Source organism: Myotis lucifugus, unplaced genomic scaffold (genome assembly GCF_000147115.1).
Source record: "Myotis lucifugus unplaced genomic scaffold, Myoluc2.0 scaffold_9, whole genome shotgun sequence".
Classification (NCBI taxonomy): Eukaryota; Metazoa; Chordata; class Mammalia; order Chiroptera; family Vespertilionidae; genus Myotis; species Myotis lucifugus.
The window spans coordinates 2268053-2284314 of record NW_005871057.1 but is presented as its reverse complement, the minus strand read 5'-3'; the positions used below and the strand labels follow the sequence as shown (position 1 = coordinate 2284314).

General features: G+C 36.6%; 1 protein-coding gene across 2 annotated transcripts in view; it reads right to left on the bottom strand.

The window, feature by feature from the left end:
• Nucleotides 1-16262, bottom strand: part of NAV3 (neuron navigator 3) — a 566743-nt gene that overhangs the window by 35743 nt on the left and 514738 nt on the right. For both annotated transcript variants that reach the window (XM_023749753.1, XM_023749754.1), the window contains 6 exons: nt 13197-13308; nt 5616-5737; nt 4555-4575; nt 3701-3873; nt 1968-2121; nt 261-435 (listed from right to left, as the gene is read on the bottom strand). In XM_023749753.1, the coding sequence (XP_023605521.1) occupies nt 261-435; nt 1968-2121; nt 3701-3873; nt 4555-4575; nt 5616-5737; nt 13197-13308 (757 nt within the window). The remainder of the gene's footprint in view (nt 1-260; nt 436-1967; nt 2122-3700; nt 3874-4554; nt 4576-5615; nt 5738-13196; nt 13309-16262) is intronic.

Sequence of the window (16262 nt, the reverse complement as noted above, 5' to 3'; positions counted from 1 at the left end):
TTTCACTCTTTCCCAGGGATTGTACTTTTAAAACAATAACAAAGTAGAATAGATTTACAAGAGAAAAAATAGGACTACTTCTGAGAATTAGAGTGCTTACATTTTAAGAGGGTATGAGTGAGAGTAGTGGTGGGTAAGGTTCTCCAAATTCCAGTATCCGCCACCCACCCCCCCCCACACACACACACACACCATCACCACCCTGCCCCGGTTGAGTCATAGGAGCACTTTGATTCAGGCAGGTGTGCGCGCACAGTCACCTGAGGTAACAGACTCTGTGATGTTCAGATTGTTTAGAGAAAGTCCCAGCGACTGCCGTGAGGACGAGGAGGATGTGCTACTTGAGGATTCTGAGGATGGCCGAGCAGGCTTAGCTGTGTTACCAGTTTCTGCCTTCAGCCGATCATTTTCAGCCTTCAGTATTTCAATTTCATTCTTTTGTGAAGATGGGAAACATGAAAAAAAATTGAATAGGTTTGATTGAGAAAATGGTATCATCTCTTTTATCAGAGTTCATTAGATTGTTTACTAAATAAAGCATGCGGTCATATCCTATATAATAAAAGGCTAATATGCAAATCGACGGAACAGCTGAACGACCGGTCACTATGATGCGCACTGACCACCAGGGGGCAGACACTCAATGCAGGAGCTGCCCCCTGGTGGTCAGTGCGCTCTCACAGGGGGAGCACCGCTCAGCCAGAAGCCGGGCTCAGGGCTGGTGAGTGCAGCAGTGATGGCAGGATCCTCTCTGGCCTTGGCAGCAGTGCTAAGGACTCCTCAGGGAATGTCCGACTGAGGGGAGCGGGCCTAAGCCATCAGTCGGACATCCCCCGAGGGCTCCTGGACTGTGAGAGGGCGTGGGCTCCTGAGGGCACGAATTTTACCCACTGGGCCTCTAGTGTTAAATAAACAAATATAAATTATGAAAACAGACTTTCTCCCAAAAAAGGAGAAGTAATATTTTCTTGTCTCTCACATTCATATATTCAAAAATATAGACACACTACCCATTATAATTTCAATAATTATTTTTTTAATATATCAGATGTTTTCAGGATATGGCCTCATTTGAGAATACTATAATTGAAGACTTCATAACATTTCTCTTTTTGATTTTTATCTCTTTTTTACATTTCTCATTTTAAAAGTACTGTTAAAATCTCATAGCAGATGACATTTGTAACATTCCAAATTCACAGAGTTGAAAATCAGAGCAAAATAATGCAAATAAGGTGATTTCAAATTACTTCAGAATCCTGGCTAACATCTGAAAAAGTTTTTGTTCCTTCAAAATGGGGGCACGAGGCTCTCTAAAACAACAAAAGGCTTTTGATGAATGTACACAGCGGCAGATGAATCTGCTCAGCAATGAGCTTTTCTCCCTCAGTCATCTGCGGTAGCAAGTGATTACTGGTTCACAATAATAAAATAGAAACTTAGTCTGAGCACAGACTGAGTCTAAATTTAGCCCTCAGATGCTTCAAAAAAAATACAAAAGCTTTACTTTTACAGATGGCATTCGACATCACTTTTACTTTCAGATTTAGAAAGCTTGAGTTATATTTCTATAGTTTTCTCATTACTTTTGTTTTTCAGTAGAAAATAGGTAAAGGTATTTGAAAGTCAGATTTCAAAAGAGCAGGAAAAAAATCCAACATAAAGGCAAATCACGGAAAAGTGAAGAAGCAAGGATTATAGCTGTCTCTAAAATCTTAGCTGCCAAGTGCATCCAATCACCTGTAAGTGTATTGAATGGTCTGTGTGTGCAACTGACCAGTTTGTTTTCCCACTTCCAGCATCCGAGATTTCTCCGTTTGATAATAAAAAATAAGTTACAAAGATTGAATAAACAGAGTACATTTCCATAAAGAGGTGTGCGGTGAGATTTGTTTTTGTAAATAACTGAGAGACGGAAGTAAGCAGTATTGTCCATCCCTCCACGCGTTCCTTGCATCAGCACTGACCTGCATCCGGTTCATGGCCTCCCGGATCTGATCGAGGTGATGAGCCGAGCTGAGGGCCTCCAGCCGAATGTCTGTTAATTTTAATTCCTTTTCTCTGAGCTCACTCTTCAGCTGCAGAATGATCTCTGCCTCAGCCTCAGTGCATTCACAGATGCTGAAAAAGGAAACAAACACAAATTGGTGGTTGGGGGAAGCCAGAGGGTTAGGAAAAGCAATGTTTCTCTTGAAGACTGGACTGTAATGTTAACCAGCAGGGACAGAAATTATTTGCTGCTGGGAAAACCTAGAGAAAAGGAGAAAGGGTTTTACACACAGTAATACAGTCATGGGTTCACAACTGGAAATAGGAACTATCTTTTTCTTTAATCTTCTCTTCCTATTTTCTGAAGTATGAAAACAGTCTATTATTACTGTATATAAAGTGACCCTCAAAAGCCTCTTGTTGCTGAAATTTATGGGCTGCAGAGCCATAGTGATATTACATTTCATTCTACCCTTTTCCAAGGGACTGAACTCTCTATTTGCAACATATGAAATATTCTTTTTAAAGAAAAGTTATTATGTTCTTAAAATGTTGATTTCTTGTTTTATAAAATTGTGCAAAGAATAACCTTATTTGCCATAATACCATCTTCAAGTTACCATGAAAATTCAATATACAGATTGTAGGAAATAAATCAGAGAGATTAGTTTTGAACATGGAAATAATGGATGAGTGTTATATAATCCTCCTGCTAGCCTCAGCTGACTCAGGGGATCACAGCTAATGAAGCTAAATCACAGATTTCAGCCCATAAAAGCAGGCTCATCGAGGGCTGCTGAAAGGTCATATACATTACATCCTCATTGTTGTTCTGTTACTGTTTTGTGGACACCTTTGTAGAAAATATGTCAAAAGAATTTGTTTTGCAGCTGATATCCCTGTCATTTAAAATGTGAGAACTAGGTTGCTGATCATAAAATCTTAGTGTGTTCTTCCTTCCTCTGTGAGTTATGAAGTTTTACAGGATGCACAAGTGTCTTACATGGTCCTTAGTGGCCCTGTTCTATATAATTCTAGGCTAGTCATTGTCATGGGCATATAAGGAATTCTGATTTAAATGATATATGAAACAAAGAGGAGCATCAGAGCACGTTTGTATAGTCTGCATTCTATCTTGTAAATTCAAGTGGTGGGCTACGATAAAAATGCTACGCTGGATTATCTCATACAATTAAAGAGAATAGATTGCGGTTTGGCTTTAGGAAACAAAATTTTGCTTCAAAACCAGAAAAACAGGAGGTTTCAATTGTTGAAATGCATGCGAGTAGTTTTAGAAAAAGCAAAAGCAAACACCGTCTAGGTTAGAACCTGGCTCTTTGCAGTTTTCATGCATCACACTCCATTTTACCGGGATCTATGCTTGTAGATGACAGGGCCATTGCGACGTTTCTTTGGTGGCCAGACAAGGGGTGACCTGCATTTAACGCACAGTTAGACAGATCCATGGACAGGTGCAAGTGAAAAGAAGTGAGAATAACTTAGAAAAGTGGAGAATGAGACCAAGAAACACTCAAATTCTAATAGACGAAACGATTGAAACAAACGCTGTCTGGCATTCTAAGGAGGCTCTGAAAAAGGCTGGTGAGGAGATGGTGTGGCAGCACAACCTGATGACCTTTAGAACACAAGTATGGGCTAGGCCTGAAGTTGGGTAAAAAATGTTCAGCATTCTGCAGAGGGAGTGACTTACGCTGAGGCTGACTGCGAGGGCTTCATGGATGCCGACCCACCGTCACCAGTGTTGTGGGGCAACTTGGGGGATGCTGGAAGAGATGAGTCTGTGAGCTCTTCAATGTCCGAATGTGAGGAAGGAGGCTTGGTGGACTTTTTCTTCCCAAAGGCTTGTTTGAATGAGCTTCTCAGCTGAAAAAAGGACAGAAATTACCTTTCTTGTCTATTTGCACTTGGAGAATTTTGCTTTGGGGCGTTAGTTTGCAGGTGCCATCCTAGCCACTGCCTGGGGTCAGTATGTAAAAGCAGAGTATTAACAGTTGCAGCACAGTATCTCTAAAAAAAAAGATACCATGTTTTGTGTTTTTGTTTTATTCTTGTATTAATCCAGCGTAGCGCAAACATGGAAGGCTTTTAAATAGTGCAGGGTCAAGGGCATGGCTGTCAGAGCACTCATTTAAAACTAAGTACCTTGAAGGGATTTCATTCCCAATGATTCTCTCTTCAAGGCAATTTGTTTTAAATGGCCACTTTGGCGCTACAATCAAGTCATGTCCTGCTGACAGTATAAACTTAAAAAGCAAAATTAAATCAAATTCACCTAACACTTCATTAACTGTGGTTTTCTATTCAAATTTTCAATTCCCATACTATTTAAAATCAGAATCGGTATCCCCTACAGCTCTATTCAGAAAATGGTTTTACTTCTTCTTTTTAAAATTTGAGATTAAAGTGAAAAGACACAAAGGAAAGACATACAAGGTAATCTGCTTTTAAAGGGTATAAAAGCCTACTGCCAAAATAAATAGCATTCATGCCAAGGTAGGGTGTTTTATATAGATGCATGCCAAATTGCCCACAGTTTATATTCACCTCACTTCCTCTAGAGTTCACCTTGCAGAAACATGAAAGAGTGTGTAATTACAAATCAAGGGAATGAAGGCTGATCAGTATTTTAAAATATTACCTGCATAAACATTTTTTAAAACAAAAAAAAGATATTTCTCTCATTATTCATAGAAGGTACTCCAGGAAAATCTTCTGAGAGTTATATTTTAGATTCCATCAAGAGTTGTACTTATTTAAAATCGGCTGTGTTTCATGGCATTAAGCGAAATCCTTTACTTCATTGTTTTTAAACATTTTTGCAATGATAGCATCTTCCCCTCAGTTATTTTAAGAAATTGCTTAATATTATCATAAATAATATCTCTTGCAAACTAGTTCTGTTAAAGTGCATTTCCATATCCCTGCTATATTCTCCTGCTAAAAAATAAAGCAGACATTAATGTAGTTGATTTCTTACACGGTGAAACTTTATTCAAATGAAAAACCCTATTGATGTGACGAGTGGGGAGACTTTCATGGTCTCTTCTTTCCCTTTTATCAACTCCATTTCTTCTCTTTCTCCATCACCATCATCATCATCAATGTCATCACCATCACCATCATCATCACCACCATAATCGTCATCATTGTCATCACTACCACCATTACCATCATCACCATCATCACCACTATAATCATCATCATCACCATCATCTTTTTCTTCTCCTTCTGCACAATAAATCCCTACACTAAGTCATCTATTTACAGATGTTATTTTTATTCACAACAACTTTACAAAGTCAGTATTACTCATCCTATTTTTACAGATGAGAATACTTAGGCCCCACAAAAGGTGAAGTAATCAGCCTGAGATTAAAAAAAAAGTGGCAGAGCAGGAATTCAAACCCAAGTTTAGTCCCAAATCTAAAACATGCTCTTCAGCACCATGCCACCCTAACCTTGGTGACGAGTGCAGCATTTGAGGAGCTAGTCACTGAATGAGACTCTTTATAAACTGCTGCACATCTCTAAAGCCCCAAAGGATAAAAAGCCTGACTCACTGTGCAACAATGAGCCTCAGAGTGCCATGACTGAAGAGAGCTTACCCAGTTTTTCTTTTTCTTTTTCTTGGAGTCAGCATCATTACCACTGCCAATGCTGGAATGGCTGGTGGCACTGTTGATACTAGAAACGCTTTCAGAGGAGTGCTGCCTTCTGATGCGGAGATCTAGCAACAGATAGAGAGGATCACATTTGCTCATGAAAAGTTAATAATTCCAAACAAATTAGAATTTAGGTTTTCTGAGAGGCATTCTGCTAATAAAAGTCAACATAGCTTTGTAAGATCATTTATAAGTTTAATAGAATGCAACCATATTTAATTTAATTAACTGGCTTATCTGCATTAAGGTTTAATAAGCATCTCATATAAGTTTCCAGCACTGGTGGTTTAATGAGTGCTGAGTTTTGTCCAAAAATGAAATGCTATGCTAGCGATTCTACTCAATACCTGGATCAAACTGCACTTCCAAAACAATTTATTTCAAATGATTAGTTTCATGGAGTCAATGGAAACTCATAATAGCATAGGAATTAATTGTGTCTTTTTAGTATTTGTGCTTTGAATAAAGTTACTGAAGTCAAATATATTAACTGTCCATTTCATAGAATCATACCATGTTAGAGCCAAAACAAATCTTGGCCGTCATCTAAGCACTTCAGCTCACAGGTGAGGAACTGAAGTGCAAGGAAGTTAAGTAACTGGACAAAGTGGGAGAGACACTGAGAGAAAGAGCCTTAAGAGACAGAGAATGTGTAGACGGCATTTGTGAATTACCCAGAAAACATTCCATCTTACCCCTAACCTCTGCTGATGATTTGGAACAATAGTAACAGTAACAATAACACCAGGTAATTATAAAGCTGGCTTTTATGCTGTACTTACTCTGTCCTGGGAACTTCTAATTGTAATCTTTACATAAACCGCTGAAGTGAATTGAATCAGTTAATGTAATTTTCTCTTAGTCACTCAGCTGAAAACCAGGGAAGCCAACCAGAGACCTGGATTGATTCTAATGTCTGGTGTACTAACTGCCATCTATCTATACTAATAATAGAGGGATATGCAAATTGTCCAGGACATCATCACAATAACAGTAACAACCTAACAGCAGGCTGCATGGGGCAACAAGGGTGGCAGGGGGGGTTAGTGAGAAACAACCAAACGACTGAACAGCAGGCTGCATGGGGCAACCAGGCCGGCAGGGGGGTTAGTGAGGGATGACCAAACGACTGAACAGCAGGTTGCATGGGGCAACCAGGCCGGCAGGGGGGGTGCAGTTGGGGGCAACCAGGCCGGCGGAGGGAAGAAGTTGGGGGTGACCAGGCCGGCAGGGGGGGGGGGAAATGAGAGGTGACCAGGCTGGCAGGCAGGGGGGCAGTCAGACTGGTGGGGGGGGCAGTTGGGGGTGACCAAGCCGGCAGAGGGGGGCAGTAAGGGGCAACCAGGCCAGCGGGCATGGGGGGGGCAGTTAGGGGCGATCAGGCCGGCAGGCAGGTGAACAGTTAGGAGCCAGCGGTCCCGGATTGTGAGAGGGATGTCCAATTACCGGTTTAGGCCCAATCCCTGGGCCTAAACCAGCAGTCGGACATCCCCCAAGGGGTCCCCAATTGGAGAGGGTGCAGGCTGGGCTGAGGGGACCCCCCCTGTGCACGAATTTCATGCACCGGGCCTCTAGTGTATTTCTAAAAAGCATGTGGTACTTCTTGAGTTACATATTTTAAGGAGGATAGTATTTTATATTTAATCTCTTTTTGAAGATATTGACTTACTCTATACAAACAGCTTACAAGACTTATTTATACTTATTAAAATAAAAAAATTATCTACTTACAGTGACTTGATATTAATTATTATTGGAGACATAAAGAGCTTAAAAATATTTTTAAGGTCAAATCTGCTTTTAGGCTATTTCTATTACTCTATTTAATTGGCATCAATAAAGATTAATCAAGCAAAAAATCACAATGGAAGATATTGCAAATTACTATATGGCTTTCAAAACTTTGCCATAGAAATAATAGTAGAAAATCACAGATTTTCAGTTGATTGATTTATCAGTAAAATGATCCATGCCAATAAAACTGTAACTGGTTACTTTAAAAATATAATAAATAAGTATACATGTGGGCATATATGTAAACATGTCTCCATCCTTACACTTATATACATATATATCAATAAGTGGTTTAATTTTTCCTTTAATATAATAACATGCTGACACATTTTATACAGGGGGAAAAACTAGAGCAACTTTTCAGGTTTGGTCTCTTAAAAGTATCTGTAAAAATAATGATAACATTTACTGTTTTTGCATGCCAATAATATTATCAAAGCAAAAAGCTAAACCAAGGTATATAGATGTGTGCCATTTTCATTCAATAATAAGAACATGATATCTCTGAACTAATATGGAGGTTAGATGAATAATAGATAGAAAAATGTGTGTAGGTATTTATTTGTATTATAAATTTCTTCTGCAGTTGTCTATAAGTTTTTCTGAACAAGATGTAGTTTTGCCCTAATAAATGACTTTCACAAAGAGAGAAGATGTATTAAGCATGAAAGTATCCAGAGTTTTTATTACATCCAGATAATAAATTGTATTTGACTTTTATTAATCCTCAATTTTAAAAAGATAGGTAAATTCTTGTAATCAGAGGTCAAAAGTAGTCCTGAGAGGTATTAGTTATGCTCAACTGTGACTATATTTCCAATAAAGATTAACAAAGGCATACTTTCAATAATATCATAGGATGAAGGTAATGCATTTTACCTTTCTCTAACAATTCCTTTCTTGGGCTTATAAGTATTTGATTCAGTACATGGAACATCACAGAACTAGGCAAAGAATGGCTGACTAAACGAATACAAGAATCTGAATGAATGGAGAAGCTTACTCTCAAGCAGGTATGTGTTTGTTCTGGTATTCATTTTCCACTTCCCACCCTTTGCATCACCACTGTCCCAGTTCAAACCACAATCATCACTTACCTGCTCGACAGCAAGAATACCTGTTCAACTTATGCACCTTCAAGCCATTCTTTTTTTTTCTTTATTGATTAAGGTATTACATATGTGTCCTTATCCCTCCATTGTCCTCCCAACCCCCCACTCATGCCCTCACTGCCCTGGTATCTGTATCCATTAGTTAGGCTTATAGGCATGCATACAAGTCCTTTGGTTGATCTCTCCCCCTTGCCCCCACCCTCCCTTACCTTCCCTCTGAGGTTTTATGGTCTGATAGATGCTCCTCTGTCTCTGGATCTGTTTTTGTTTATCAGTTTATGTTGTTCATTATATTCCACAAATGAGTGAGATCATGTGATATTTATCTTTCTCTGACTGGCTTGTTTTGCTGAAGATGAGGGGTCTCCAGTTCCATCCATGGTAAGAATTCCTTCTTTTTTTATCGCAGGATACCATTCTACAAACAGTAGCTGGGAAATCTTTTTAAAAGAAAAACTTCATCATCACTCCCTCACTTAAGACTTTTCAATAGATTCCCATTTTAATAGGAATAAAAATAATTTAGATTCCTAAATATGGCCTAAAAGTCCCTCAGTAATCTGGTCAGTACGTATTCTCCATTCTGGTTCTATTCGCTTTATATCTTTGCTCATTACCCTTCCTTGTATTAATTTCATAAGGGCACTAAAATCTATTTTCTGTCTCAAGACCCTTCTTGAATATTCCTCTCTCATTTTAAAATATGACTTGGTACTTACTCCTTGGATCTCTCACTTGTTGCTAATTAGAGAGGCCTTTCCTGCAGTAGGTTTCCTGGTGCCCTCACTCTCTCTGACACCTATTCTCTTCTATTTTAGAACTTAGAACTACTTGGGCATGCACATTAGCTACACCAGTGATCACAATTGTTCATTTTCTGCTCTCCTACAGATCAAAAATTGATGAAGACAAAGGCTATTTCTATTTTGTTTACCATTTTATAGTCAGTATCGCATGTGATTGGCGATCAATAAGTACTCGTTGAATAAATTTATTCTTATTAGTCATTCAACACAACTATGTTTGCCTGATATTTCTAAAAATTATTTACTGTTGACTGCAATTTAATACATGTTTTGTCAAATTGTACTTGGTATATTTTAAGGAAATACTATTCCATGTTTATGCACAGAGGTAGTGACTTAAAAAGCAACAGCAGGTTTTGAAAAATATAAATACAAATTTCCACTACCTTTACCTTTCAGCCTTATAGCAATTATTTAGTTATAAAATCATAATTGTTATATATAATATACATAAATTACCTTTTGTTAGAATGGATTGTGAGCCCTTGAGTACACTGGCTCTCTCTCTTTTTTTAATCTTTGTCTTTCAAGATCAAACAGAGTGCCTAATACACAGCAGATGCTCAGATAATGTTTGTGAATAAATAAATATTCTATTATAGACTATTATTTATCAGGCTTTGTTAATAAATGTGATGGACAAATATAGAGAAAGTATAAAGTTAACATAACTTTATAAATTACTATGTGATTTTACCATAGTTTGATCTGTCTATAAAAGTGCTGCCTCACTCCAAATACATAACTTAAGATTACATGTTAAATTTATTCCTGACATAAAAATCTTAAAGGTCTCAAAAACTTTATTAGATATTTAAGAAGACAAATGTATAGCCTATACAATCACCTTAATAACCCAAGAAAATATGCATAATAAGTCCAATTTACTGTGTAGTTTCTCCATACACAATTTGTGTTCATTGATTTTAATATTGAATTTTCATATCCTATATACCTATATTGAACCCTTTATAACTATTTGTGCAACTATTTGTTTTTGTCAGTTTTAAATCTTGTCAAATTATGTTTAAATCTTTTTTGACCAGTTTGTATCACTTGTATTTACTTTAGGCACCCTTTCCCCATTTTTGAGCTGAGAAATTCCTATTTTTTAATTCTAGTAGAAACATTAAGCTACCTGTTGCCTAAGATACAAGAAATCCTCCCAGAAAGTTTTACTTCAGTGACTTGCACTGTGTTGAAGAAAGGATTAAGCTTTTTAAAATCCCTTCTGGACCTATTTAGGACGTGAAGATTTAGAACATAAGCTGCTTTGTTATAGCTCTAAGATAAGCTTTAAATATGCAGTAATTTTCCATGCAGCATGTAACCAACTCCCCCACATGCAAAGTTGCTAAATTCTTAACAGAAGTAGTCTCTAGAGAACTAGTATGTCTCACTTTATATGATTGTTTTCCTAAAATTTAAATTATGTTTTAAAAATTATATCCTTTTCTATAAAATTTGAATAAGCACCTTTCATAGGCAAGGCATCATCACAGCCACTAGGATTAAGAAAACATACCACCCTACCATAGAGCAGGAGAGGCAGTACATTAAATAAATCAGGGCATCACAGTATAATGCACATTTTGATTGGGGAAGTACAGTTATTTCAAGAAACCCATCACAACAGGACCTCATCCAGTTTAAGGGTCAAGGAGGCATATTTAGGCTAATTCTTGCAAGGTCTCAAAAAGTTTTTATGCTTCACAAACCGGGTAGAAAGTTCCAAGCAGAATATAAACAGAATATATAAAGTACTTGTGAAGAATTGGAAGATGTTCAGGGTAGGTGAAATATGAAATATGCAATCTGACAAAAAAGCAAGGTCTGGAACAGTGTCTAGCACATGATTGGTAATCAATAAATATTTATTGACTAAATGAAGCTGAAAAAGAGAGATTGTGTCAAGCTAAGGTGTTGGTATTCCATCCTAAAGGCAATATGAGATACATGTATGGAGATATATGTTGTTGGACAACTGCTCTAGCTGCAGTGTGAAGAGTGAGGTGAAGTGGTGTAAGATGAAGAGCAGGAAGGCTTTAGGAGTTTTGGTCATGATTCAGGGAGGAGATGAGGGATGTTGATAGTAGGATCAGGGAAAGGGGGAACAGATCCAAGAGATAGTCAAGGGGTGGAATCAATTTGACAATTTCTTAAATGAGGAGAGGAGGATTTATATGTGACATATACTAGTAGATTTCTGGCTATAAGAAAGGTGCCATTTACCGAGGCAAGAAACACTGACGGCAAAGCAGGTGTGAGAGAGAAGATGACAATTTCAAATTTGGAGATGTCGAGTTAGAGCTGACACACAGACATCCAAAGGTAACTAAATGGAGTTCTCTCTTCGGCAACTGTACATACAGATCTGTAACTCAAGAGATGAGCCTAGATTGAAGAGATAGATTTGACAGTTGGCAACACATAAATGACAAAGCTAGAGCACTAGATGATTTTGTAGAAAATTTTAGATAGGATGGAGAGAATCATAATATAAAAAAATCATAATGGAAGAGAGTTTAGGACCGGGTCCAAAGAAATACCAACATTTAACAAATGGATACAAACAAGTGAACCTACAAGAGAAACTTTAAAGGAGATTTCAAAGAAGCAGAAGAAAAACTAGGAATGTGGATGTCATGAACATTAGGAAAAAATGTTTCAAGTAGGAAGGAATAGGCATTAGTATCAAATGCTGTTACCATGTCAAATGCAATAAGAATTTTAAGTGTTTTACTGAATTTAATGTCATATAAGTCATTATTGATCCCGAAGGGAACAATTTTGGTGGAGTGGTGAGAAGAGAAGCAACATTCCAGTGGTCTGAGTGTGACTGGCTGCTGAAGACATTGAAAAATTCCATAAAAATTTCCCAGAATTGCCCTAACTGGTTTGGCTCAGTGGATAGAGCATCGGCCTGCGGACTGAAAGGTCCCAGGTTCGATTCTAGTCGAGGGCATGTACTTTGGTTGCGGGCACATCCCCAGTGGGAGGTGTGCAGGAGGCAGCTGATCGATGTTTCTCTCTCATTGATATTTCTAACTCTCTCTCTTTCTCCCTTCCTCTCTGTAAAAAATCAATAAAATATATTTTTAAAAAAATTTCCCAGAATTAATCTGGAAATAGGAAGAGAGATGATAGGCATTCAGAATTTAGGTAAAGAGGTAAGCATACTGAATGCTATTGAAAAGAGTTGGAATGTGCATAAGAGGAATTTATGTAAAAAAGGAATAAGATATTAATATAGAGCATTTTTTTCAGTTATAGGCAATATTTCCATCAGGAGCTCATCACAGGTGGTGGCAGAGAAAATGATTGCATCATTGTTTAGAATTGTTGCTGCATAGTAATAATGAAAAACACCAACTTTCAGTCATTGTCTTACTGTTTTAAAATTCTCTACAAAAGTGTACATTTTTACTGCCCTTACCTCCCAGATGAGTTGCTCCCCCTAAACCCACTACTTTGTACTTTGATTTTATTTTTTATATAGATCTAGATTTTCATACTCCTTACTGGGTTTATTTTGCTTGAGGTCAGATATAAATGCATTAACCAATCACTCATCCCCACCTTCACCAAATCAAGTGAAGAGACATGTGTATATAACTATAGAAGCTAATTCTTTAAGGTCAGTTTAAAAATTATTTGACAGTGAAAGCCCCTCTTAAATTCTGAGATTCGGACTACATTAATACCAAATATTCATTATAAAAAAAAAGTCACTGAGTAAAAGCAGCTTTTATCCAATTAGTAAATAAAGGACTAATGTATTGGATGCAAAATGGCAATATTTCTAACTATACCTTTAGGAGGGTGATCTGGACCATTTAGGGCTCCCTGGATGGCAGCCTGGGCAGCAGAATTCTGGGCCTTCAGCATTTCAATGGTTTCTCTTAGTTCTATGAGTTCAGACTCCTGTGAAACAAACAGTTTAGAAGCTTTAATCCCTAGAAAGAAAAGTAAACTGTCCCTGTTGTTCAAAATTCACCATCCAATGGGTTTGATTTTATGTCGTGCTAATGCCCTGGGAGATATGGATATTTGGCTCACCTTGTCAAGTTGTATTTGACAACCTATTACTTAGTTAAATGTAAAGGAGAATTAAAAATTTTTCTTGGTTATTTTCTTATAAATATGATCTGAATAGTCCTTATTCTTTTCAAAGGGTGGCACCAGAGCTGAACAGTACAACATAAAGCATGATATCACATTGCTTATTTTATACCAAACGTATTCATTCAATCTGTGGTCAAACTGCATAGTTAAATATCAGTATGTTCTGGTGCACCATATTGCATTTACTGTCAACTAGAAATCCCACGTTTTTGTCAAATAAGTGATTTTAGATTTTGCCCCCTGTATTTAGCACTTGGGGGATGGATTCTTTATATTCAAGTATAAAACATGGAACTCATTCATAACTCATTCCTATTAAATGCAATCTTATTAAATTATTCTGGCATATTCAAGACCACTTTAAATTTTGATACTTTTCATCCAATAAAATTCCTTATATGGAGACCAAATTTCACCAAGCCCAAAAACATAGGAATTTTTAAAAAGTGAATAAAAATACATGTATTAGACAGTCCTTATAAATAGTTAAATTACAAAAAAAGTTTAGAAATCAAATTTTTATAAAACATCTATTTTTCATTGAACTTAGGTAATTTTAAGATATGGCCCAAGGGAAATCCCTGGATAAATTTAATCTTTCACATTTGTTTAAGTAAATTTATTTTACCAGATATGATACACCATGAGAAAGATAACAAAGAAAAAAAAGAATGAGAGTGCTTTTTCAGCATAGGCAGTATTTCCATCTGGAGCTCAAAAACAAGAAGTATCCTTCTTGGCAGTGATGGCAATCCTAAAAATTAGAATTCCTGTCAGCCTCTTAGAGGGAGGATTCCTTGATGATGTATTTGTCATTCATCATTTTCTCTAGCATCTCTGGCAGAATCAGTCTTGGGTTCTTCATCCCAAGGTAAATAGTTTATCCCTACTCAAGGCTTCCCAGAGTATACAAAAAAGGTAGGATTATGACAACTGCCTTTGAAGGAAACTGCTACATACACGGGAATGTCAGTGATGATTCTAACCTTACACACTTACAAAAAAAGATAGACGATGCTAATTGAAATGAGACCCAGGTTTGGAATAGATACCTGGTGCCTCCTATATCTATTTTCATTAGATATCTGACATATTCCTAACAGATGACAGATTAAAAAACACACCCTTTTATAGACCTCTAATAGCTTAAAAGTCAAAGAATGTCATAATGAAAAATCAATACAACCTCCTGGATTTGTAGAGGGATCTTCCAACACTTGACTGTAATTTCATTTGTATTTGTTTATCAAAAAGAAAAGATCATGTTTGTGGAAAGTTTCCAACGTCATACACAAAATTCAGATCCAATTTATCATAATTTCTCAGTCTCTCCAAGTTCTGTCTATATTCTGTCCTTGCCCAACAAGTAACAGAATGTTTACCAAAATGTAATTTACTTTTCTTTAAAATAAATCTTCCAATAGATAAAATGTTTACTTAAAATTCATTCTGCATTCAGAAATTTATTCACAAAAAGATATCTATGGTGCATATTTAATGAATCACATAATTAAAATAGTAATGTTATAACCATGCATTAAACATCAATAGAAATCAGATTTTCATTCTTGAATTTAGAATCAATAGTGCTTGTATTGTGAATTAAAAATCTGCTAGAACATTGGTTTTAGGTTTAAATAGGAAAAATAGAAATGGGATCTTATGCAAATGTCTAAACATTTTTGCTTAATTTTATGAGTTAGCTGACTTATTTCAATGTCAATGTTTTGAAAAGATTAGAAATAGAATGTTCAGGACATGTTGCTTTTTTAGAAAATTGTGTTTAAAATGAGATAGAAGAATAGTCGCTTTCTAATATTAAGTATCTTTTTTTCTTGATTTTTAAAATATATATTTATGTTGAGAGTATTACAGGTGTCCACCCTTTCCTCCATTCCCCTCCTCCACCCCATCCCACCCTGCCCCCGGCCTTCACCACCCTATTGTCTGTGTCCATGGGTAATGTATATAGGCATACAAATTTTTTGATTAATCTCTTCCCGTACTCTTCTTCCCTCCCCTCTGAGTTTTGTCAGTCTGTTCCATATTTCCATGCCTCTGCTTCTATATTATTCATCAGTTTATTTTGTTCATTAGGTTCCTTGTTTGTTTATTTTTAGATTCAATTGTTGATAGATATGTATTTATTGCCATTTTATTGTTCATATTTTTTTAAATCTTCTTTCCCCCTTCTTCTTATTAAAGAACACCCTGTAACATTTCATGTAATACTGGTTTGGTGGTGAACACCGTTACCTTTTTCTTGTCTGTGAAGCTCTTTATCTGACCTTCTATGATAATTGATAGCTTTGCTGGATAGAGTATCTTGTTTACAATAGCACATATTAGTAGACTAGTTGTTATGCAGTGTGACACAATAAACCCAAAGGAAGAATAACTAGGTAAGGACTATTCTTTATATAACTTGGGAAAATCACATCTGTGAAAATATTAGTCTACCAAATTCATATTAGTAAATTTTTAGGATAGCTTTATAAGTATAAATAAGCACTTATTTCATCCTCTTTAATTAAATATATAATGAAGTTCTACATTGAAAATCTTTTCTAGCCTGAACTAGTTCTCTCTCCATATGTGCAAAAATTCCTTCCTTCTTTCTTATTTCAGTAGAGACCCATTTAGACTTCACTCCAACTAGAACCATATTTCTCTTTCCATATGATTTCCCATCTTTGCTTTAAATATCCTTCCTCACTCTTAAAGGCCAAGTGGTATTTTAAAACCTGAGAATC